At 43.9% G+C, this 25,387-nt stretch overlaps 1 protein-coding gene across 8 annotated transcripts in view; it reads left to right on the top strand.

Moving 5' to 3' along the window:
- Positions 1-25,387, top strand: part of DAAM2 (dishevelled associated activator of morphogenesis 2) — a 219,525-nt gene that overhangs the window by 88,131 nt on the left and 106,007 nt on the right. For all 8 annotated transcript variants that reach the window (XM_083604470.1, XM_083604467.1, XM_083604465.1 and 5 more), the window contains one exon: positions 2,225-2,430. In XM_083604470.1, the coding sequence (XP_083460596.1) occupies positions 2,257-2,430 (174 nt within the window). In that variant the 5' untranslated portion in view covers positions 2,225-2,256. The remainder of the gene's footprint in view (positions 1-2,224; positions 2,431-25,387) is intronic.

Consider the following 25,387-nt stretch of genomic DNA (forward strand, 5'->3'; position numbering starts at 1 on the left):
TGAGATTAGCCACAGTTTAGAGTTGGGATTCAGCAATGTATTTCCATTTGTTTTTAACCAGATTCTCTCTTCAAGACTACCTTGGTTGCCCTCTTCAATTTCTGGACCTGTTTTTAGACAAAAACATATGCAACAGAAAGGGAATATCATTAGTTTAAAATATCATTTCCCAATGAGCTGTTATCCTCCAGCTTGTTACATAGCGATCCAGGGAGTTGCCCCACCACGTACACACTTTTCTGTAGTTGGAGTTCAAGCTCAACTGGTTTATTCCACATTCTCCATGCATTATTGTTAGGACTGGGTGGAACTTTTGGACTGGCCATATTTTGGGGGCTTCTGGGGTAAAGGGCCTGGGAAGGGGAAAATGCTTGGAAAGATTGGGGAAGGTGACTGGTTGGGGAGCATTTCATAGGACTAACACACTATGGCTAAGGATTGATTTCCTCCTTCTGTCTGTTTTTTTAAAATAAAAAACCAAACCTGGTCCATGCTGCTCCAAGTGGCAGCAATGTGTTATGCACTGTCCCACTAGACCCATGGCTATTTCTGCCTTTCAAAACACACTTCAGCAGCAGCAGCAGCAGCTGGAAGGGCCAGGTGTGCTTATCCACTATTTGGAAAGAAGGGGAAAATAAACACCCTCACCCAAAAGATTTTAGAACTTTGCTCTACTCCCAGAAGCCCATGATATCCCCCTATTAGGAAACCTTCACCCAACAGCAATAGGTGTATAGGAGTGGTAGGGAACCTTGGGCCTAGGGGCCAAACACAGCCATCCAGACTTCTCAGTTTGTCCCTTGAAACTCTCTCTAGGCTACCTTCATTCCCCTTTTCCCTCATTGGCCCTGCTCTACACCTTCCTCAAGCGCTTTTGCCTGGTTGGAATGCATCCAAATCATAGGAGCCAACTCCTAGGGGCTGAGGTCCCTTAGGCCCCCTAAGTAAAATATTTGAGGGAGTGTTCCCCAAAGTTGATAGGCATTGTCTTAAAAATGGTGTGCATGTGACACATTTTGTGATCGATTACCTGCCCGCCACCTTATTTTATTTAAGTTGGCACCCTGGTCCAAATGCTCCTTGCTTGCATAGATGGAAAATGGAGAGTTGCCTGTCTATAAACCTCTGGCTTTTGCATGGGTGGAATTTAAATAATTTTGGTGTACAAAAATCACAACCATTGCTCCTTCCACTTTTGCCTCTGGCCCCGTCCATCACAGGCATGTGACACCCCACGCCAGAAATTTGACCATGGGTTGAAAATGGTCTCTGGCTCCTAGTGAATGAGACATTGAAATCCTTTGATATTCTGGTCCAGTGTCTCTCTGCTGTTTTAGTTTGAAGTTTGCTAGGCTCTCCTGTAGGACCCAAGTTCTTGTATTTAAGACTTACCTATATGTGGTGGGCCTTTGGTGTATGTAGTGTTTCCATTTCCTCCAGCTGGGATTTAGTTTAAAACCCCTTATGATTGGAAAATGTCTTTAAAACCAACAAAATTGCCCAGACATTCGATGAGCTTTATAGTGTCCTGCCATTCTTACAGGTAAAGTATGGGAATCTGCTTTTTTGTTTTTTGGTTCGCTTGTTTTACTAAAACAATTTATTGAAGAAGAGATTATGCTCATTAACTAGGAGATCGATTTATTGAAAGATGGCCCCTTTTAATTAATTTCTGGAATGGAAAAATTGAAGAAAACACTCATCCATATAATTCATTCTGACATATTTAATGTATCATACTCCCAGATCAATGTGAGAAACTTTCAGGCTGTGGAAAATATTTAATTTGGAGGTGTGTGCATAAGCATTTAGCACCTTATTCTTGATTTTTGCTCAGTTTTTGTATGTAAAGAAGGGGAAATTTCTCCTAGGATAAAAGTTAGTGGGGAAAAAGCTAATAGCTATGTGAAGGACTCTTGTCAATAACATTTTGCCCCTTATCTCTACATTTACTATTTTGTAATTGTCTTTATATAATATATATTTCTCTCTGTATTTTCATTTTTATTGAAGAATAGAGTTTTGAGGTATTTATACTTCCAAATATATTTACACAAAGTAGTGTGGGGGGGGGGAATGCAATAAAGAAACTCAGCCATTTGGCATTCAGTCTTCCTCGACATCATCCCCATTTCTTTTCAAAAGCTTGCTTATTAATTATCACAGAAGAAGCTAAGAAGGTTTGGGGTTCTTGGTTATATTTCTTTTCTTGCTTTCTCTGCAGATCATGATTGTTAGATAGCACCTCACATCACGATGACCATGGCTCCCCGAAAAAGGAATCGTCATGCCTTGGGGTTCCTTTGCTGCTTTGGGGGTAGCGACTTGCCTGAGATCAACCTCAAGGACAACAACCCCCTGCAATTCTTGGAGTTCTCTGTGCCAATCCCACCAGCAGAGGAGCTCAATGCAAGGTTCTCTGAGCTTGTGGTAAGTGTCACCTGCACCAGCTGCCAGTTGTGTTTTTGCAATGATTTTTGACAATGCACGGTTTACAATTCTGAAAAACCCAATAACCAATTTAAAAACCCACCCTATAAATCAGGGCGGTCCAACAGGTCGATCGCGAACTACTGGTTGATCACGGGGCGTTCCTGGTCGATTCTGGTCAATCGCGTGATCCTGAATGATCATCCTGGAGAAAAGCAGCAGGACAAGTAGAAGTGGGGATGAGCCCCTAGTCATGTGCCTTTGTTTGGGTTGGTGTATTCTGAGTAAAGCGTAGGCAAATACTACCCTGGCCCACATATCTCAGGCTAATCCACCAGCACGTACTGTATTTTTCCGTGTATAACATGCCCCCATGTATAAGACACACCCTATTTTGGGGGGCTCCAACTTAAGAAAATGGGGGGAGATTGCCCAGAGTTGTTGAAAATGGGGGGGTGGACTGGCACACCGCAAAAGCTGTTCCCTTGCCGGCAGAAGCTGCCAATCACCTGTCCAATTTCTGCAGCGACAGCAAATCAATACCAGCCCTTGTTGCAGCCACCAATAACACTCACAAGGCTAGCGGAAGCAACCAATCCCACATCACCAATATGCAATGACCGTGTGTAAGACGACCCCCCCATTTTTAAACATAATTTTTAAAGGAAAAACTCTCATCTAATATACGGAAAAGTACGGTATCCACCATATTATGTGCTTCTCTAAACCTTATTACACTGTTCCTAATATTTTAAGTGACCAAGATACAAATTTAAATAATAATTTGAAAGGGAATACATACCTATGTAAATACACATTCAAATGCAGATTTTGAGAGTTGTTTTTTTTTTTTAATGTGAAAATGGAACAGAACTGTGGGTAAAAATATCAGATGTTACCCGATGGGGAGTAGACAGATTGATCCAACCCTAGTTTACTATCAGATGTGGTACGAATGTGACAATTGGCCATTCTGTCAGGCTGTGAACATACCATGCATTTTAAACATATTGGTTTCTGACTGGGAGCCATAGTTTACACCTCCCAGTGCCCTTTAGAAACTTCATTTCCCATGACTCTTGTATGGGGAGCCGGGGCACACTTTAAATGTATGGTGTGTACACAGCCTCAGATCCACACACCCCACTGTATAGGGTTAAGGTGCTCCAAGAAGGGTGTTTAATGTGGGATTGACAACTCCTTATGGCATGCAAGCCTTTTGCAGTATCCACAGGACATCGCTGGCATTGAAATGCCAGCCAGTATTCTCACCCACCCCACTCTTTTATCCGGATTTACTGCTAAGTAATAAACAAAACCTTGTTGCCAGCAACCAGTTACCGATATCTCAGCATCTCATTTGGAAATGAAGCCCGTGCCTAGAAGGGTCCACACTTTCGGACCCACACATTTGTGGAAAAATACAATACTTTGGCCTCAGTTCTCAAGGGATGCTGTGCTTCTGGATTTTTTTTCTATGCTGATATTATCTTTCTATTGGGGGGGAAAAAGCCATGTGTGAAGCACTCCTTGGATTGTATTGAAATCTGGACTGTGTCCAAGCTGGGGGGCAGGGAGCTATGAGTGTTTATGGCAGTGTTAGTTTGGAATGGAAACTAGGCTTGTAGGTTGCAGAATTTGCCTCCTGGGCCTCGCTTTGCCTGTAGCTGTGGCCTCTGCTCTGTATGCATTAAAGAAAGGCAGGCTGCATTTGTATTGATTGGCCGGGCTGAGGTTTTAATTGAATTAGAAAGGTTTGGTCTGTAAGGGGGCCAGTGTAAATCAACGACCTGGAAATATTTGAAAAAGCTGTGTGTTGTATACTATTGTGCGAGTGCACATTACTAAATCATTATATATAGAGGAGCCTTTTCAGATGCAGACGGAGAATCTCTAGCAAGCCAAATATTTCTCTGGGCCCCTTGAAGTATGCCCAAAGGCTACAGTTTGGCCTTTGATATTTGCCATCTGCTTTGTAAAAAGTACAATAAAATGCTGCTGCATTTGACTGCATTTATATTTATAAAAGCCATGAGCGTATCATTGTGTTAAGCTTTAAAATGTGAGTCAGTGGCCATCCTTTCTTAAAAATATATATATGACGGCAGCAAAATCCAATCTTAACTGTACAAGGACAGGCAGATGTTCTTCTGATCAGCCCAGTAAATATTCATTACCCTTGGATGTTTTACCTGTGTTCCTGGAAAAAATCTGCTGTGGGCCAATTGAATATATTTCTTTCTCTCTCTGTTGATTTTATCATTTTAATTCTCTCCAAATTTCTGGCACGGGCTTTGAAAGCTCCACTGCATGCGAAGGAAGAGGGGAACATTGAGAGAGTTGTTCTTTTTCTGGGACCTGGAAAAAACCTAGCCTTTCTTTATTATATTCTCATACAGCAACAACGATGCCCTTCCTCTATTTAATTAAAGCACCAGGCTGACCTCCCACGGGAGAACTTACTATCTTCAGATGGGCGTCTTTTTCATCACAAGACGTACACTCTGACCTTCTGTACAACTGCTCATTTCTTTAGCCTTGTCATGCTCCCATCCCAAAACACGACGGCACTGGCTCTTACTTGGGAGTAAGGAAGACATTTTTATTCTGGCTATAAATGGTACAGAGATAGCAGCAAGCACAGGATCTGAAAGTCATGATTCCAAGGCAAGAGATGCAGAACTGAACAGGAGCAACAAAGATGTCACAACACTTGTTAGCACCCTCCCGCCAAGCTTTTAAAGACGATGCAGGGTGAGCTCAATCGATCGCAAAACTGATGTGCCTTATGAGACAGCCGTATATGCAAATGTGTGTTCTATCAGAGCTGGTGTATCTGATCCCACCTACAAAGTTGGCACCTGGTTCTTGGTGCCAACACTGTGTCCTGCCCCTTTGACTCCACCTCCATCACCACTATCTTCTCCTGCTCAGCCCCTCCCACTGGCTGGTTGAAGTCCTCCCTCCCCAGTGAGGCCCTGCACTCCACAGGAGGGGCACTGGGGTGGGCCGGGAGTTCTGCTTCCCCCTCTCCAACATCTTGAGTTACAAGGGGAGAGCCACCAATCCTGGGTACCAGCCTTTAAGCTCATCTTCTCCTTCCTCCTCCTCTTCTGTCTGGGTTGCCGAGCCATGCCAGATCCTGATGGACCCAAGGGGCCTATGACAAACCTGTTAGATTAGAGAAAGATACCCTGTATTTTCATCACACGTCTACTTCTTACTGACATTTCAGAGGTAGAAAATCTTGTGTGTGCTGGCATGTTGGAAATTAAGTAACCAGAGGTGTGCTTAGCTGATTATTGACCTCTGTCTTGGTCTCTCTTGTTCTTTGTCATCTTGTTCTTTGGTTTACTCATTTCTCCTGCTATTCTAAGTTTCAACTCTCTTCCTGCGGACATTTTGCTTGAAGTGCCGTAATGACAGATGAACTATAGTGTTTTCCTCACATGCCTGCCAGACATAGTGGGCTCCTAACTCCCATCAACTCCAGCCGGTATGGCCAGGGGTCAGGGAGCATGGCAACTAGTCAAGCAACACCTGAAATGCATTGGATTGGGGAAGCCTTGGCTAAAATATCTCCTGCTCCCCAGCACTGTCAAACATCTTTGCCTCGTTTCTGACATCTCCATTTATGCCTAGCAAGATACTTTTTGTCTAGTGCATATTGAGTTCTGGGGTTTATGTTCTGAGCACCTTGCCTGAATCTGACCTTCTAACTTTTGCCACGAGCTGTGTGTGTGTCCTGTTCTCCACAAGTTTAAGTCTTTGTCAAAGGATATTGATAAAAAATGTAATCACTGAGAACTTTGAGAATCTCTGAATGCTCTGTAATTTCATGCTGTATCTCGGAAACCAGGCATAGCCTCTATTTCTGGACAAACTCTCAGATGGAAATGACTTTTTTGAGTTATTGTTTATCTCTTTTCCCTGCTCCTCCCACCCACCTCTGCCCTAACTCTGTGGAGCAAAGCATGAAGGCCTCCCTGTATTTCAGAGGATGCTGGTATGGCAGGTCTGCACCCCATCAGTGGTGAAGTTGGCCCAACGCCACCACTTCAGTCTACCTTGGCTGGCTCCCTGTTTTTCTCTTCCCATCTGGCACCCTGCACACAGCTCATAATGAAGTGCTGCTGTAGTTGGTGGTCTACGCAACATGTGCCAAGCTGGTTGTGTGCCTGCTGGCAAAGGGGCTATTGTAAGAGCATATGTTTTTCTTTGTGCAGATTTATTGACTGAACAGGAAACAGAGGAGGATCTGGAAGAACTTTTTTATTTTATTTTTACATTAGCCACAAAACAGGGAGAATTGCTCTCCAAATCCCCAGCCCCTTTCCTCAAACGTTAAAGGTGCCTTAAGATGCTATACCTGGATTGGGTCTTGGTGTTTTCTCTCCTGATATATGTTTGTGGCAACCCTGTGCCTTTTGACATTCACAGTTTTATAAACTGAGTTCATTATTACCGGGGACGGAAGTGTAAAAGTTGCCTACAAATTGCGCAGATTTGAGCTGTTAAAGGGCTCACAGCATCAGCCAGTAGCCAACCTGGAAATGCAAGAGGAGGCCACCATGGAGGAGGGTACTTGGAGTGGAGGTGTCAGGAGAGTAGCAGTTTTAAGCGTTATAATTAATAGAGATTAAGAATTTTGTACACTGGGCTTATAGCTCTCTTCTGTTCACAACTTCTGGTCTTCCTTTTCACTGTTTGCACATCTCTGACCTTGCCACAACCCTGCTGTGGCCCAATCAAGGTGAGCGGCAGCAATGCCAGGGCTGGGAGAGTTCCTCTGTGACTCCACCCCACTGCTGTTGCTACACCTTAGCTTATAGAAAGAGTATGCATTATGGATATTCAATTGCTATTGCTGGTTCCTGTTGCCTAGTGGTGGACCTAGGCCGTGAAGCTTGAACCAGAAACAAAGTGTGAGTAACCACTGTTATATTCTTCAGTGGGGTTGTTTACAACCTTTACAACATCTGTGCTACTGACTCTCAAACTGTGGGATTGTTGAAATATATACAACAACAAAATGAATCAAATTGGGACTACTAGACCCTTTTTTTAAAAAAAGAATGTGGACTAAAATCACTTCTGGAGCCCCTCTGGGATTAGGGGCCCTGAAGCTTAAGCTTCATTAGTTTCATAGTAAGGTAAAAAGTAAAGGCAAAGGACCCTTGAATGGTTAAATCCAGTCTAAGGTGATTATGGGGTGCGGCTCTCATCTCGCTATTCAGGCTGAGGGAGCTGGCGTTTGCCCATAGACAGGTTTCCAGGTCATGTGGCCAACATGACTAAATCGCTACTGATGTTTGGAGGACTGTGACGAGTGCTGGAGCGCACGGAAATGCCGTTTACCTTCCCACCACAGCTACTTATCTACTCACCTATTTATCTACTCACGTTGAACTGCTTGGTTGGCAGTAGCTGGAACAGAGCAAGGGGAGCTCGCCCCGTCACGCGGATTCGAACTGTTGGCCTTCCGATCGGCAAGCCCAAGAGACTCAGTGGTTTAAACCACAGCGCCACCCTGCATGTGGCACTTAAGTTGTAAATTCTGGAAGGTTGCAGTTGATAACTACAGAATTTGTGGGTTTGTGACTGCTCTGTGACCCTGCCCAAGCCAGGTTTGTGAAAGCAGCATAAAAATGAAGCCAGTCTGCATTCTGACTTGTCTGCTCACCCAATTCCTTGCTGAGTTGCTCCCATAATCTTTGTGCTATTCAAGGGGGCATCCCCCCCTGCCCCGTGATGTGAGTGCCATGGAAATGCCTAAACAGTAAAACGAAAATGACGTTAAAGACACTAAACCTTAGAACACCAGTATTGCTTCACTCTCTTCAGATTTCCTCTGCCACTTCCATTCTCTATGCTAATGCATTTCCTTGATTTACATAAGAAAGACAACAAACTTGAATCCTTTGTGGGGATGTCCCTGGGAAGTATTTTCTGTTAACCATGTATTAAATTAAATGGCACTTAACCATTACAGAACTATTATACCTCCCCTCCCCATGTCTAGTTCTCAGTCAAAACTTCATCCCTGCTTGCTATACCTATCAGTAGACATGATTAGGATTGCAGGTTGAAGCAGCAAATGAAGTTAAAAGGGTTTAAAGAAGAGATGCCTGCATATTTACCCTGAGTCAAGTCTTGAAAAATAACTTGGATCACTCCTCAAAGCCTTCATCCAAAGAAAGGCAAGCTTCATTGACCTTCCAGTTTCTGCCTATTGAATGTAACACGGAATGCCTCTCCGTTTGCAGAGTTCGTGGTATCTTGCTCTCACTGTATCTTGGATCGCAGTATTAAGTCGAGTCAAAGGCGATTATGGGGTTGCGGCGCTCATCTCGCTTTCAGGCCGAGGGAGCCGGCGTTTGTCCACAGACAGCTTTTCGGGTCATGTGGCCAGCATGACTAAACTGCTTCTGGTGCAACGGAACACCGTGACAGAAACCAGAGCGCACGGAAAGGCCGTTTACCTTCCATATAAATGTGGTGTTTTTTTGGGGGGGGAATTATGATGTGAGTCCCCAGTCATATGTGTGAGCCAAAAATGGGTCCTTGGTTTGAAAAGACTGAAGGCGTAAACCTTTCATATCTCTGGACCTTCTTCCACTTAGGCTGTTGGCCAGAAACCTCTAGCAGTAATAGGCTTGGGGAGGCAGGACAGGCAGGGAAAGATGCTGTCCAGGACGTTGTTGTGCATAGATAGTCCTATGAAGACGGAGATCAGCCAAACTGATCGGGAATTCAGTACTGCAGAAGAAAAACAGAGCAGCTCCCTTGTCTTTCAGTTTAGATTGTAGATGGGTGTTTTAAAAACTTGTCTATCTCCTCCTGTCTTCCTCGTATCCCATCTAGTGGCTTTCACATGTGGGGGATTTATCTCACACTCCTGTAGCTCTTTTGCTAGAATATATGCAGTAGTAATGAGGTGTGTTTAATGACATGCAGAGAGCTTTCCCTTCCCCACTGAGTAAACAACACAGCCTGCCCCTCAAATGCAATGTTGAAAACATAGGAAGTTGCTTTGTATCAAGTCCAACCACTGGTCCATCCAGCTCAGTATTGTCTACACTGACTGGCAGCAGCTCTTCAGGGTTTCAGGTGGGGGGGTATTTACAGCCCTACCTGGGGATTGAACCTGGGACCTTCTGCATGCAAGGCAGGTACTCTGTCACTGAGCTGTGTCGCTTCCCCAATGGTATAATAGAATCGAACCTTTGCACCGTTGTTTTGTTTTTTTAAGGAACACCATAAAGGCTCAGTGTGACTTTTTCCTTTCCTATTTTGAATCACATTGCTTCTGTATAGAATAAGATTAGCTGAAGCCTCTGAGAACGCAGCAGGAGCTGAATGCTGTGGAATGGCTATTAATAGTGTTTAGTGTGCTAAATTGTACTCCAGGCAGGTCAGCTTAACTTAGGCTGAAGAAGGGGGTGGTATGTGAATGCACACTCAGTTCTTTCTTTCCGTTTGCCTCTTGTTGTGTGTATATATATGCGGTTCCACCTCCCTGTCCCCAAACTCGCATTAGGAAATACTTCAGTAAAATGTTTGGCCGTAGGAGTGTCTGTCAGTGCATAAAACAAGTGGAATGAAATTGTGTTCTTAGAGAGAGGCATTGTCAAGATAATGCTTACAAAATGATGTACTTTTATAATACCTTTAAACTATTATAAGAATATAAGAAGAGCCCTGTCGGATCAGGAATGCCCGCTATATATGGAACCAAGAGACCGATTTATAAAACCCCTGCTTACAAATGGAACGCACTTGAACAGGGTGGAAAGGGTGAAATGGCTGCTGAGTGATACTGTTGACTTCGTAACTTATAAAGTAGCACTATATGCGTTGGCAGCTAAGAAGATCAGGAGAAAAGAACTAGATAAGGTAGCGGTCAATTGCAAAGGTGATTCAGACATTGAAGCTGGCACATTTTACTTGAGAACCCCCTGCTATTCTATCGTATGCAACAAATAATTTCTAGGAGACGTGATTGTGGTTTACTGTATCTGCAGTACCTGATGTTTTTATGGTTTTTATGGTTATTATTGCTTTTCTTTTTGTTCCCTTTGCGAATGATGCCATGACCTTTGGCTAGTGCAATAAAGCTGATGATGATGGATCAGGCCAATGGCCCATCTAAGCCCAGCGTCATCTAACCACAGTGGCCAACCAGATGCCTGTGGGAAACCCGCAAGCAGGATCTGATCACAAGAGCCCTCTCCCCTCCTGTGATTTCCATCAGCTGGTATTCAGAGGCATAATGCCTTCGGCAGTGGAGGTAGAAAATAGCCATCATGCCTAGTAGCCATCGATAGCCTTCTTTCCCATGAATTTGTTCACTCATCTTTTAAAGCCATCTAAGTTGGCCAGCGCTGCCTTCTGTGGAAGGGAGTTCTATAGTTTTTATTCTATGCACTATCCTGAATGTTCTAGCACGCAGCTTCATTGGAACTCCTGTCATGTCACCACCGATTCTCTAAACTGTTGTTGTTGTTGTTGTTTAGTCACTTAGTCATGTCCGACTCTGCGTGACCCCATGGACCAGAGCACACCAGGCACTCCTGTCTTCCACTGCCTCCCGCAGTTTGGTCAAATTCATGCTGGTAGCTTCAAGAACACTGTCCAACCTTCTCATCCTCTGTCGTCCCCTTCTCCTTGTTTTCTCTAAACTAAGAAGTCCCAATTGCTACAACCTTTCTTCATAGGGGAGTCGATTGACCCACTTGATTCCCTTTTGGTTACCCTTGTCTGAACATTGATTGTGAAGAGATGTCCTTTCCTCACAAGTGGGAGCAACAGAAAGGGATCTGACACCTGTGAGAAAACACAAGGGGGGAGCACAGCAGTAGCAGGCTGTGCATGAAAGTAGTGCACTTTTCCATGCATAAGATGTCCCCTATTTTGGGGGACTAAAAATTAAGAAAATGGGGGGAAATTGCCCGGAGTTGTTGAGCTTTTTCACTCACCCGCCTGGCCAACGCTAACACTCGTGCACTTCGCAACAGCCTCCTAATGTCTGTCCCATTGCCGGCAAAAGCAGCCTATTGCCCGCCCAATTGTCGCAGCAACAACCAATCAGCACCACCCCTTGCTGCAGACACCAATAACACGCTGCAGACCATCTCCGGCTCACGGCATCAATCAATCCCACGTTCCCCCTAGGCACTGCCCATGTATAAGATGACCTACAATTTTAAACATCAATTTCTGTAAAAACTAAAACAAAAAACCTAGTTTTATACATGGAAAAGTATGGTAGCTTAATTCCCAAAGCCTTAATATGGTAAGAATCTGAGAAATAAGAATGGATCTATGAAGCAGTTTTCCAGAGAGAGAGAGAGAGAGAGAGAGAGAGAGAGACTGATGTTTAGCACTTATTGCGAATGAAATATACACTTTTGTCTACACTAGGGTTGGGGAAACCCAGGTCTGGGAGCCAATGTGGCCCTTTAGGTCTCTAGCCACCCCTGCTTTGTACACACTTTGAATGCCTTTCTTTGCCTGACTGGAATGTGCTCTTCAGCTAGGATGGTTACTCTTGCTTACCTGGATAGTGAAATTAGCATTTGAATGTGCAGAAACTTCTGGCTTTGTATATGGTTGGAATGTGATCTACTGTGCAAGTTAGAAATTGCAGCTGTTCCTCCACCCACTTTTGCTTCGCGCTCTGCCCATCGCCTGCATGTGGCCGCCAGAAGGACCCAGCCCTTGGGTTGAAAAAGGTTCCCCTCCCTGGTCTACACAGATAGCACCGATGTTCTTTTGCATGTACATTCCCCACTCATTTCATGTTTTTGGGTTTTGAAGCACAGGATCTAATTGCATAATGAAGGGTGAGAAGGTGAATTTATCAGTAGCAGGATAGAAGCAATCATGCTATTATGAATGGCACTACAAGGGGGTTTCCATGACCAGCTGTATTTAATTTATCACTGAAAATTAAATTACTGGGGCCTGTGATCTTCTTTTCTAATGTGGTGTTTATTGATTAGAGTACCATGGATACGATTCCCTTAATACTGTTGTACGGAGGCTGTTCAGCATTACATAACAGTTAACTAACAATAAGCCTCTCAGACTAAAATTGCCAAGGGATTTTTGCGTAGTCGGGGAAGAGCAATCTAATTTGGAGTTTAGCCAGTGGATTTTCCTGAGTCATAAAGTGCCAATGGGATTTAGCGGCTAATGGCTAGGTGTTGTGACTGCTTCAGAATTGCCCTGTGCACCAAGTGCAACTGCTGAATGAGCCTGCTGGTCCACAGGGAATTCTTGACCCATTTATTTAAGCAGGCTAGTGAGTGGAGGGAACTCAAATCATCATTGCAGATTACTGTAATGATTCATTGTTCATTATTGTAATATAAAACAGTTTGCTATTTCACATGTGATAAAAGCTTCACTGCTGGAAGACATCACACAGAGATCTTGTCATGCCTCATGTGCAATATTTTTCTATGACAGTGGTTCGAACATTCAGCTGCGAATTGCCAAGTAATCAGATGAGATTTTGAATATGCATGTGCGAATCAGCTTTTATTGATCAGCTCTGTATTTCAAGTGCTTAATAAATACTGCATACAGCATACCATGGCTTCCCCCAAAGAATCACGGGAACTGTAGTTTTAAGGGTGCTGAGAATTGTAGCTCTGTGAAGGGTAAACTACGTCTCCCATGATTCTTTGGGGGAAGCTGTGTGCTTTAAATGTATGGTGTGTATGCAGAAAAAGTCGCAAAGGATATTTCATATTTATTGAATTGATTGTAAATATTCATTGTATACAAAAAAGGTGGATCCAACCTGAGCCCTTCCCCCTTGATGGCTCATATTTTTACACCATTAAAACATTTCTTGACTTATGCTGCAGAACCTGATGATCCATATGCCAGAATATTTAGAACAATAAATGCATGAATGAAGCCGCAAATGCTGTATTTTATCCTTGGATGTTAAATGAAATTTTCAGTGTGTTGTGGCATCATCTTTATTGCAGCAGTGTATAGATGCTTCCTTGTGGAGTGGCCCCTTTAATCTAATGAAAAATAAACATAAACAGATTTATATGGGCCAGAATCCAAATCTGAAAAGGAAACAAACACTGGCCTGGTTATCATAGGCCCTCTAAAAGTACCACCATTTAACCTATTGTCAGTTCCTTCAGCCAACATATTATTGCATTAGGTATTGCAACAGAAGCACCCAAATTCTTTATCAGTTCTTGCCATAACCCAGAATCCAGTGATATTCTCCCTCTAAACAGGAAGAATTAGGCATTTAATTAACTGAAAAATATTCTTTCCCGTGAAAAAAGTGTTTTGTGAATAGTTGATGGGAGGGGTGGAGATAATGGTGTTTTTGTTAGTTATCTCCATTTAATCAATTAATCACCCACGTTTGCTGCTGAACAATGAGCCTACTTCCTCTAATTGTTGAGCAAATTGTAATGTGAAAAGTACACAAATCTGTCATGGAGCCAGCAATTCACTACCGAAAGCAGAGCACAGTCATTGAAGAGCGTGAATTATTGTACCACCCAGTTGCATAGCTGCTCTGTGGTTATCTCCCAGGCAACACTTTGTAAACGATTCCAGTGATGGGTGGATTTTTGTGTGTGTGTGTGTGTGTGTGTGTGATGGCTAAAAGTGTACTTGAATGTCTGATTCTTGCTTGTCTGGGGTGCTACACTGGAAGCACTTTTCTACAAGTGATTCCTGCAGAGCCCAGGACTATATCTGAATGACTTGATCATATAAATGGTGTTGATTGCATGTATATTTTCCATGGAAGGGAGGGTGTAAAACCCCATAGGCTCAATCTAGCCAGTTTACTTGCATCATTTCCATGAATCTCTGTTCACTGCGGCTGCACTAATATCTGTAGGACATTTTGCTTTGCGTTAAATGGCTCCACTTGAAGTCTTAAAACATTGTAAACAGCGTTTTGTTTATAGGACTACCTGCTCTGACTTCTTTGCCCTGTCAGCTAGGAACTGAAGATAAATCACAGAGTTGCCCCAGCAGTCTATCCTTCCGTTGCCTGGTGATCTCTCACTTTGACAAGTTCACTGATAATTTTGAGCCAGTGCTGAGTCAGTAGGTACAACTTCGGTTTGCACCTCTTTGCCTTACAGGTGAAAAGGGTGGGCTTGTATGTTTCAATGCTTTTCCATTTTGGAAAGTTCTCTGAATGTTGGAAGCAAACACGTGTGTATGCGTGAGGACTAAGCTGTATATACTAATTTACTACATGCATCTAGCATATGCGCCAACATTTCCTGAGAGGAATTTGGGACATCTCCTGCCCACTCTCCACCTTGGCTGGTGCTCTCTCTCTCTTTCCCCACTGCCACCTGTGGCCACAGGTGGAGGTCATGACATGGCAAAGGTGGCAGAAGCCGGGGCATGCCAGAAGTGCATTGTTGGTGCACATTTGAAAAAGTCAACAATCTCTGCCTGGACTGCACTACCACCTGCGGGCTGGGCTGTCCCACTGCTGTCGCCTGCAGACATTGCCTGCTGTGCAGCAGAGGCCATGACACAGCCGAGGAGGCTGCAGCAGAGTTTGGATTTTGGATTTGATATCCCGCTTTATCACTACCCTAAGAGTCTCAAAGTGGCTAACGTTCTCCTTTCCCTTCCTCACCCACAACAAACACTCTGTGAGGTGAGTGAGGCTGAGAGACTTCAGAGAAGTGTGACTAGCCCAAGGTCACCCAGCAGCTGCATGTGGAGGAGCGGGGAAGCGAACCCGGTTCACCAGATTACGAGTCCATTGCTCTTAACCACTACAGAAGAGCATTGTTGGCATGCTTCCAGAAAAGCCTGTGCTGCGCCACTGCCTGCATCCTTGAGGAAAGAGAATAGAGGGCCAGAGAGGATGACAAAGGAGGAGTGGCAGTGCAAGTTCAAAGTAGGCCAGTTGAGGGAGCTGAACTGGGGCCACTTTGGTTTTTCAGCCAGGGGTGCTCACCGTTTTTGAATACCCTTGCTTTGAGCCATTTGTGGGGACTGGGAGCCAAATAATTTGAGTGAGTTTATGCAGTGGTGATTAATGAGCAGCAACTAATTAAATGGTAAACTGAATTTCCTCATCTCACTGGCTTTGGCAAGCTCCTGCAGTGTTTTGCATGCAAAAAGGAGCTGAAAGGAGTGGAACAGCAAGGTAGCTTTCAGTATACTTCTAACCACATTCAATCAGAAATAAATCCTGTTGAATTTCAGTGAGTCTTAGCATTCCAGTCTATGATGCTTAGGAGGGTGGCACCCTTTAAACATTGCAGAAACACCATGAGAGGGTCAAGGATATTTATATCCTATTTTTATTAAGGGTTTTAAGGCAATTTCTCTCCCTCTTTCTCTCTCAAGTGACTTCTGTGAAAGTATAGCACTACATGAGAGAAACAAATTCTGAGCAAAAAAACCTGAGGATCTGGTATCAGGATTCCATGCTGACATTGGAGCAAAGTGTAGGTTGACACTCTCTCAGCTCCCTTTGAATGATTCTCATTACTAGGCCTCTCGCTCTTCCTCCGGCGCTTTTACATAACACTGTTAGAGAATTAAAGGTTAGCCAAGGCTGCGTCCTGCGGCCAGTGTTTTGCTCAACAAAGTCATTTGGTAAATAGGATGCCTGCGAGGAGATGGAGTTGCAGAGGAAGCCAGAGGGTGACACCAATGCCCTGCCCTGGAAATGCAGCCTGCTTTTGGCACAGGACTCTTGCTCGGGTGCAGCGATTGTCTCCCTGCACCCTCCCTGAGCCTTTCCTGGACCACGTTCAGTGCCATGAGCCAGCAGACTTTTGTTTGAGCAGGAAACGATCAGAGAGGTGTGTGCCTGTGTGCTTTGGCTTGGGCTGAAGTGCAAATTGCCGGAGTCTTTTCTGAACTCATTAGTGTTAAGAGAGCTGAAGCAGAGGGCGGGGAGCGGGGACCATTGAAAAGGAAAGGGTATGGGCGGGGAAGCCGGAAAAGTAGCAGCTATTTCCTAATAACCTTTCCCACACCTAAGCTTCCCTGACAGGGGCTCATTTGAAGGGCCCTGGCATCAGAAAACAGACGGAGGAGAGGAGGAAGAAAGGAGGGGAGGTGAAGGGGCGAGAAATGGGAAGTGAAGTTAGGGGATGGGGGATTTCTGCTGAACTAGCAGTTGCTGAGGTGATGTTCTGTTAGATATATTATTGCCCAGAGGTTTATATAGGGTCATTCTAGGTATTCTGCGTTCCTCAGATGCAGTGGCAGATTCAACTGTGCTGAGATGCTGAGTAGTACGCAGAAGGCAAGAAATGTTCTGTTGCTGTACATGTTGGGAAAATGATGTTGTGGCCCCGAGGCCTTGAATAGAGTGTGGCCTTGCAATAATTGGCAGTGATTCTTGGTCATTAAAGTCAGAGTCTGCACATGTTTATTCTTGAACTGCTCTTAGTGAAATCGGACAAACCTTGAAGTTTTGTGTGTCTGCAAGGGATGGAGGTTGAAAAGATTTGGCTGTGGGAGTTACACAGACATTTTTCTAGAGGGTCTGGATTTTGTTGAGCTCAGGGCTGGTTTGTATACTTTGGAGGTTGCTGTAGGGCTAGTCGATCCCCACAAGCTGCTCCCCATGCATTCTTGTAAGCAGAGGATTAGAAGGTGCCATGTGTTTCTCCAATGTTCTCTCACTCCAAAGGAAGTGATTCCTGCAAATTTTATTATTTCTGTTTTTGGTTTTTTTATTTTGCAATTCAGCCAAAAAGCTCTCCCTCGTCAGCAATGCAGATAAGGCTTTTGATGGCTGCTAGTCATAATGGCTGCATCATCACCACTACTTTCTTTTGTATGCTGCTTTTCCACAAAAAGAATTATGTGGCTTAACACAGTGGGGACAACAATAGCTCACAAAAGCAACAATCTTGAGAACAATTTCACAACAACGGCAATAATAAAACATCAACATATAGCAAATGCAACAGCAGATTAGGTTGAACAAGTGAGTGAGGAGGCAGGGAGTGGGAGAAGAGCCTATAGATCGTTACATGTTGTGTAATCTAAAATCAATACATAAATCTTTTTTTTTAAAAAAATGCCACCGCATATACAGAACAAGATTTCAGCACTATAAATGTAACAACATTACACCTCCTGGTGGCAGCAAAAATAATAAAGGATTTTGAACAGTTTCACCTTAGTCCTAGACGATGACTACGTTGATTCTCATAATCATCATTGTGATAATCCTTGTTACTGCAGTTCATTTATTAATTGCCTTCTAAACCACTGTGTCAAGGCAATTTGCACATAGAATAATTATAAACAGTTAAACACACAAAGACAACTGATACATTTAAAACAAAACTAAAGCCCTAACAAATGGACATTCACGGAAAAGACCCATTTATTCAGCTAGAGATACCAGTTCTAGTACTTCTGTATCCCCTAGAAATTAGTGAAGAACCAAGTCAGCATGATCAAATGTCTATGTTACTTCTAGTTTCAGCAGCAGCTTCTGAGTACCAGTGGTTTGAGATCAACAATGTGTGGGCTATTCCCTTCATGTCCTGATTGTGGGAAACAGGATGCTAGACTAAACAGGCCTTTGGCCTCTCCTTATGTTTTTCTTTTGATCCAGCTCCTCAGTTTACAGGTGCCCCCCTTGCCAGCTTTTTGAGCAGGGTGCAGAGGATGTTCCCTGGCCCAAGATGCTGGGATGAGAGGAGAGATGGCCAGGAGATAGAATATGGCCATGAAGCAAATTAGCTGGGAAGAATCTGCACACACACATCCCTGGATGCCAGTTGGCGGTCTCTGATCAGTAAGACTTAAGAGAGAAAGAAATCAATGCACAGGAAATAAAATTAGCCCATAGTTGAAACAAAATAAAAAAAATTCCTTCCAGTAGCACCTTACAGACCAACTAAGTTTGTTATTGGTATGAGCTTTCGTGTGCATGCACAATTCTTCAGATACACTGAAACAGAAGTCACCAGACCCTTACATATAGTGATAGGGTGGGGAGGGGTATTATTCAGAAGGGTGGTGGGAATGGGTGATTGGCTGATAGGTGTGGTAAACCTGTTGACGACTGTTAACGACTGCACTTGGTCTTACATGAAAAACCAGGGGGGTGAGATGGCTAAAAATAGCTATATCATGTATAATGAGATAAGAATCCAATGTCTCTATTCAGACCAGGTCTCTCCATGGTTTTAAGTTTGGTAATAAGTTGCAGTTCAGCAACTACAACAGGTTTACCACACCTATCAGCCAATCACCCATTCCCACCACCCTTCTGAGTAATACCCCTCCCCATCCTCTCACTATATATAAGGGTCTGGTGACTTCTATTTCAGTGTATCTGAAGAAGTGTGCATGCACACGAAAGCTCATACCAATAACAAACTTACGTAGTTGGTCTCTAAGGTGCTACTGGAAGGAAATTTATTATTTTGTTTTGACTACGGCAGACCAACACGGCTAACTGCCTGTAATTAAGCCCATAGTTTGTGTGGAGACCTGAGAGGCAAATGCTCAGATGGAATCCGCTCCTTTACTCTCAGAGCATTCGCTCACAGGATCACGGCTTCTCTCGAGTTGGTTTATGGCATGAGGCACATCCCAAAACTATGATTTCCTTTGCTGTGCATGGAGGAATGTGCCTGCCCAAGCACCGTCACTATAATGGTTATGTGAGTTAATGCACAGTCAGGTCACTTTCTGTATATGGGATAAGTATATGGAATCTGAAGGCGAAGACAGACAGTTCTAAGTGCAGGGAAAGTGGTTTTGGTCACACACTCGCTGTTTTTTTGTTGCAGGCATTTGTTTTCAGGGCAGAGAATATACACTCACTCAACCACTTCCACCACACTTAGAATGCCTGTCTGTCTTCACCCATAGCTTTGCTGCAGTGAGGTATTCTCTTGGGTGCTGTTCCAGAGTGAACTCATTGCTTCTAAGTGTGAAGTGTTTAAAACAAAAAAACTGCCCTCCTGAACTTTGTGTTTCAGGTCAGTCTTAGCCACAGGGCCAGTTCCATCATTTATTGGGCAAGCATCTTGTACACTTCTTCCTCCCCTCTCCTCCTTCCATTCTGTGTAGACATGGAGCTGGTGTATCCTTTTTTATTTTCAAAAATCCTACAGTTTTTAATATAGGGCAAATTCGAAATGACAGTAGTCATTTCAAAGCCCTTTCACTCTCATTGAAATGGGTTGTTTAAATTCATTTATCCCCGCTCCTTGACAAAATGATCAAACACTTTCTTTTCTTTAAATCCTCTTACTTTCTCTAAACCTCTTTTTCTGATCTTATATATTCTCATTATTATTTTTTTTAAAATATCTACAAAGGTTCTGGTCTAATTTCCATTGCTGTCCCGAGTACTTCTGAGAGTGCTCAACTTTCTTGATTGACGAGATTGATCCAGACTATAGGAAACCAGCGTAATTAACCCCAGAGTAAATTAGGCTATTGTAATTTACCCCTATTCCAAACACTATTCAGGAGTAGGGCTACCACTGGTTGAGCTGGCCTGAGTCTGTCAGAGGGAAAACAAACCTTTAAAGTAGACTTTGACTTACGCCATCCTTTTCCCAGTGTAACTTCCACAGGGTTGTTAGGGGTTAAATGGAGTTCAGACTAGGGGTTTGTTTTCTCCTGCCCCATCCCACTCTGCCCTGCCCCCACCACTTTCCTGGAACACCCCTTTTTCAGGATTTGCCTAGCTTCAGCTTGGCTGGCTTCACCTGAGCCCTGGCTAAGCCCTGGTTGCGCCAGAATGGAATACTTATGCCAGTGTTTCTCTGGCTGAACTGGGATAAGGGACTTAAGCTGGCTGAGCTCAGAGTCAGCTGGAGACCCCCTTGTTCCAAACTCTGCTCATCCTGGCAGATCTGGGGTTTGGATTGCTCCCTAAATGGTCCTGTGCCTTGCTCACTTACACCAGATTTGCTGTGTCCTCTGCCACAGAATATAAATTCTCCAATCCACCCCTTGTAGACAGGGCTGGAATGGAGTATAAAGCACATTTTAAAAAAAGTATTCCTTGGGCTGTTACCAATTCAAGAATGCGTCTGCGAGGCAAAATAAATCCTTTGTTTGCCATGTGGTCCTACTCAGTTCGCTTGTTAACACCGTAACAGCTATGCTGGATTAGATCCTAGTTTGGAAAGGACCACAGATTGATAGTACTCCTTTAGTCTATTCCCCACTTTCTGTCCTTTCCCCAAGCCCCAAGATGTCAGAGCTTGTTCAGCATACATTCAGTAATTCTACGGCTGCCCATAAATGACAAAGCTGAGACCTTGTTCACGTTTCCCTGAGCCTTTCCCCCGCCTCATAGTGGTGACAGAGTGAAAGGCTCTATGGGGGAAGCAAACCTCTGCCTTGGAAACTGCAGCTACACCTGTGGAAAGCTCCGCAGGCCTAGATCCAATCCTGGCAGTATGCCCTGAGGTAGGGCAGAGGCAGACTTGTATCTGCTCAATCCAAAATTCCTCCATTCTCTTGAGGGACCCAGGATTACACCTCTTGGTTACGGAGCTGGAACAGTTAATTCCATCCCTAGAAATGAGGATAGAAAGAAAGAAAGAAAGAAAGAAAGAAAGAAAGAAAGAGGGTGTGGGAGAGACACCAATCTCCACCTGCTGCCTGGCAGGCATGAATCATCCAGATTTTGGAAGTGACATATTGTCTGCCACTTCACTGTTCCACTTCTCCGCTTCTGTTAGGATTGCTCGGCCCAACCTGTAACAACTAGGTCAGAGCATTAGCTCATCTAGCTCAACACTGGGTGATCCTTATCTGCATACCTGGTAAATATGTTCAAAGAGCAGGGCACTTGTGAAATTATCCATGCATTTAACTGTGGTTCACTCCCAGGAGAAAGGTTATATGTGCTTATTTCATTGTAAAGTGTACAAAGGAACAGTGTCTGAATAAAAGGTAAATTAACACTTGTTTGCAATGAAGGTGGAGTGGAGACAGTCATATAAATGGGGGGGGGGGAATATCCTTATGCAAAGAAATATTTAACCCTCTGTATACTTGATCAACATATCAGGTACCTGGTACTCTTTCTTGCTCTTACAGCCTGGTGCTGTGCAGATGTTTTGGACTACAAAACAGCTTGATGAGAATTGTAGTCCAAGCGTATAGAATGAAATACGTGAGCAGAATGACTTCCATTTGCACAGTGGAACTTTCACACACACCCCTCTCCTGCCCCTGTGCACTTGCACCCATCCCTCAACAGATTTAGTGGAGAGAGTAAGGGAGAGGAAAAAAGGTAAAGTTCTATTGTGCAAGTGGATGTTGTTCTCCTTATGCAAAGCACTACTTAGTGGTACATTGAATCAAAGCATCTACAGGATCCCAGGTTCAGAGCCAAATCATGTCAAGCCAAACCACAGCTTAGCTCCAAGTAGCAGAGCAGCAGAAGACTAGGAGGAAGAGCAAACTGGCATGATTTTTCCTGTATACCGACAGTGCTGGCACATTCATGCTTTGGCTTAGCCCAGGGGTGAGGAAACCTCAGTTTTAGACCCCAAATGTGACCCTCTCTGTCTGGCCCTTGGTACTGTCCCCAGTCTGCACCCCCCTTCTCAGCCACCCCTTCTTTTCCCAGATCACACACCTCAGTTAGCCATGCTTTTTGATCATTGTTGTCTAAGTGGAATGTGTCCTTGAATTGTGGTAATGAGTCTTGCTTGTCTGAATGGAGGATAGAGAGGTGTGTATCACTGTGAAGAAACTAGCCTATTGTACAAAGGTAAAAAGTATAGTGGTACCTCGGGTTAAGTACTTAATTCGTTCTGGAGGTCCGTTCTTAACCTGAAACTGTTCTTAACCTGAAGCACCACTTTAGCTAATGGGGCCTCCTGCTGCTGTCGCTCCACCGGAGTACAATTTCTGTTCTCATCCTGAAGCAAAGTTCTTAACCCAAGGTAATATTTCTGGGTTAGCGGAGTCTGAAACCTGAAGCGTATGTAACCCGAGGTACCACTGTACTTTCATTTTCACTTCTGGCCCCACCCACTACTGACATGTGGCCCCTGGAAGGTTACCTGGAAGAAAATTTGGCCTTGGGCTCAAAACGTTTCCCATTCGTGATGTAGCCTTGTGTGCAAACTGGGCCAGTCTTATTCAGTCACCCTCTGTGGGCTGATATGTATGTTCCTTTCTGGAGTGGCAAAATCATGGTCATTTTTTGCAGTGAATAATAAGCCGTTTTGTTTGAGTACTCTTGCTTGGTGAAAGCTTGCGTTTGCCATGATGGCGTCCCTTGGAGGGTGGAGGAGACCCAAATGTAACAAAAAATGACACATTCCAGTGGAGTCTTCCAGGACTGAAGAACATTTTCCATCACAGACTAAATGGCAACAGTGGCCATGGTGAGAATCTTCTGGTTTTGAGGAAAACCATGGAGACGTGCAAGCTGAAACCAGTTGAGTCTGAAACAAACTATAAAAGTTCGGATGTTGGTACAGAAACTCCTGTGCAAAGCACCACCTAGGCTCCACTAAATGACCATGCAATTATAAAAACCATTCATTAAAAGTGGAATGACTGGTCCTGTGAGAAGCTTCTTATAGCAAGGGTTCTGTCAAAGCCACCTATAAATAGTAAGAGCTAGGCTCAAGCAGGAACACCAGATTGACATAAATGCAACATGAGTTACTATTCCCAAAATGAAATGAAAACATTCCTGTGAGAAACACGTCCTCCAAACCCACACCCCTCGAGTTTTTAGGGGTTTGAAAAAGAATTGTAACGATGGATGGTGGGGGTGGGGGAAGGAATCCAAGAATCACAAAAATGTGGCTAAAATTAGAGTATTGGGTGTGTTGAGATTCTGAACAAAGATTGTAGCATCATACTTGGAAGCAGCAGGGGGTAAAAATATATGAAGTGCAATCCACACTGGAGGGTTTTTTTTGCTTGTTTTGACTTAATAAAAAGCCACAGGCTATTCCCAATGAGAGAAGAATGGATATACAACAACTTTTGGAATATGCAGAAATGGCGTATTCAAAAAAAGAATATAGAATTAAGATAAATAAATAAAAGCATAAGTTAATTTAGAATATGCAGGAAATGATAAAATAAATTTAAGGAACCACAGAAAGAGGAGGCAGGAAGTCAAATTGTTTGAAATTGCAATGTATGCAAATGAAAACTATAAATAAAATTATATTTTTTTAAAAGCCGCAGGTTACAAGCCAGTGGGTAATTCTCCTGCAAAAAAATCCTTTGAAAGGAATGGGAATGAGCTGCTCAAAAACCCTACTCCTCAGCTGGGATGGGGGAGAAATTTTGTTCAGTTTGCATTTAAAGCCAGGTTTATCGAATTTGGACTTTCTAAAACAATATGGGAACTGAAATTCAGCCATCCTTCAAAATCTGCATTTATCCAAATTTTGTGATGCTCTTCTCCAGCTAAATAATATTTTCAGAAATGCATATATTGGGGGGATGTGCCTAAAAATGAATATATTAGTGAAAACAGCATACAAAAATGCCTTAAGATCAGGAAAAACTGTTAGCAAAAATGTGTGCATTAGTTAAAAAACCCCCGCATACAAAAAAGGTTTATCAGGAGAAATTTGCACTTAAATGCTTAAGAATTTTCACGAGGATTCTTTTTTAATAATAATAATTGTTGTTGTTTAGTCGTCTTAGTTGTGTTCGACTCTCTGTGACCCCATGAACCACAGCATACCTTGGAAACTCTCACTTTCTTCTCAAAGCTTCTCCTTTTTTATGTCCATGGAGTTTTCTTGGCAAAATACTGGAATGGTTTGCCAGTTCTTTCTCCAGGTGGATCACATTTAGTCTAAACTCTCAGCTATGAACTGTCCGTCTTGGGTGGCCCTGCGCAGCATAGCTCACAGCTTTTTGGCAGGGGCGTCTTACCCATAGAGGCTAGTGGCGCGGGGCACCAGGGCGCCAAGTTCTGGAGGGCACCAGGGAAGAGGCAGAGGCTGGACGTGGTGCCTCCTGGCATCCGCTCACTGCCCTCGCCTGCCTCCGCCATGCCGAAGCAGCGTCGCGCCTGGAGCCTCTGTTTGCCATGGCCACCACGGCACGAAGCAGCCAGCTGAGCCAGGAGGCGAGGCAGTGCATCCAGCCTCCACCTCTTCCCCGCCGGAGGAGCCACTCTCCACCCGCTGCCTGCCTCCTCCAGCCCCGCCGGTCTACAACTCTGGAAAAATGGGGGGGGTGGAGGGAGCTTTGCACCACGGCGTCGAATATGCTTAAGACGGCCCTGCTTCTTGGAGTTATTCAAGCCACTTCGCCACAACAAGGCAGTGGTCCATGAAGGGAACAACAACAACAATAACAATAATATCAATCACCAGTTTATGCAGAAATGTAGAAAAGTGTGTTTTTGGATAGGCAAAGTGGGAAACGGAAAGAACCAAAATGGGCAGATTCTCCAATCCCTGTTCCAGAGTTCCCCTTAAGTGCAAGGAGGCTCGTGTAGGAGGTTTAAGAACCTCAGGCCTAGGGGACCAAGCGCAGCCTAGCATTCTTCTATCCAGAATCTCCCCAGGTCTCATCCTGACCATACCTTCACCACACCTTGCTTTATTCATTTTGTCTGGCTAGAATGTGTCATTGAAGTGTGATAATGCCGCTTGCTTGGATAGAGAGATGTGTGTATGTATGTATAGAGACCTTTTATGTTTGAGTGGCTGGAATGTAGCCTATTATACAAACCTAAGAGTTCCACCCATTGCCACACCTGCTTTTTTGCCTTTGACCACACCCACTACTGGCATGTAGCTGTTGGAAATTTGTCTATATGGGAATGAAGCCCTTGAGCTGGAAGTGTTTCCCCACCCCTGGAGTATCAAATCCATCTTTTACGCTTAATGTCCCACAGAGCTAAAGGGCATAACACAACATACCCTCTTAGGTTTCCTCCTCCTCACTGTTTCTTCCTTTCATTTTCATGAGTTTTTCAGTCATT

The sequence above is a fragment of the Podarcis filfolensis genome (genome assembly GCF_964270895.1).
Source record: "Podarcis filfolensis genome assembly, chromosome: 3".
Lineage (NCBI taxonomy): Eukaryota > Metazoa > Chordata > Lepidosauria > Squamata > Lacertidae > Podarcis > Podarcis filfolensis.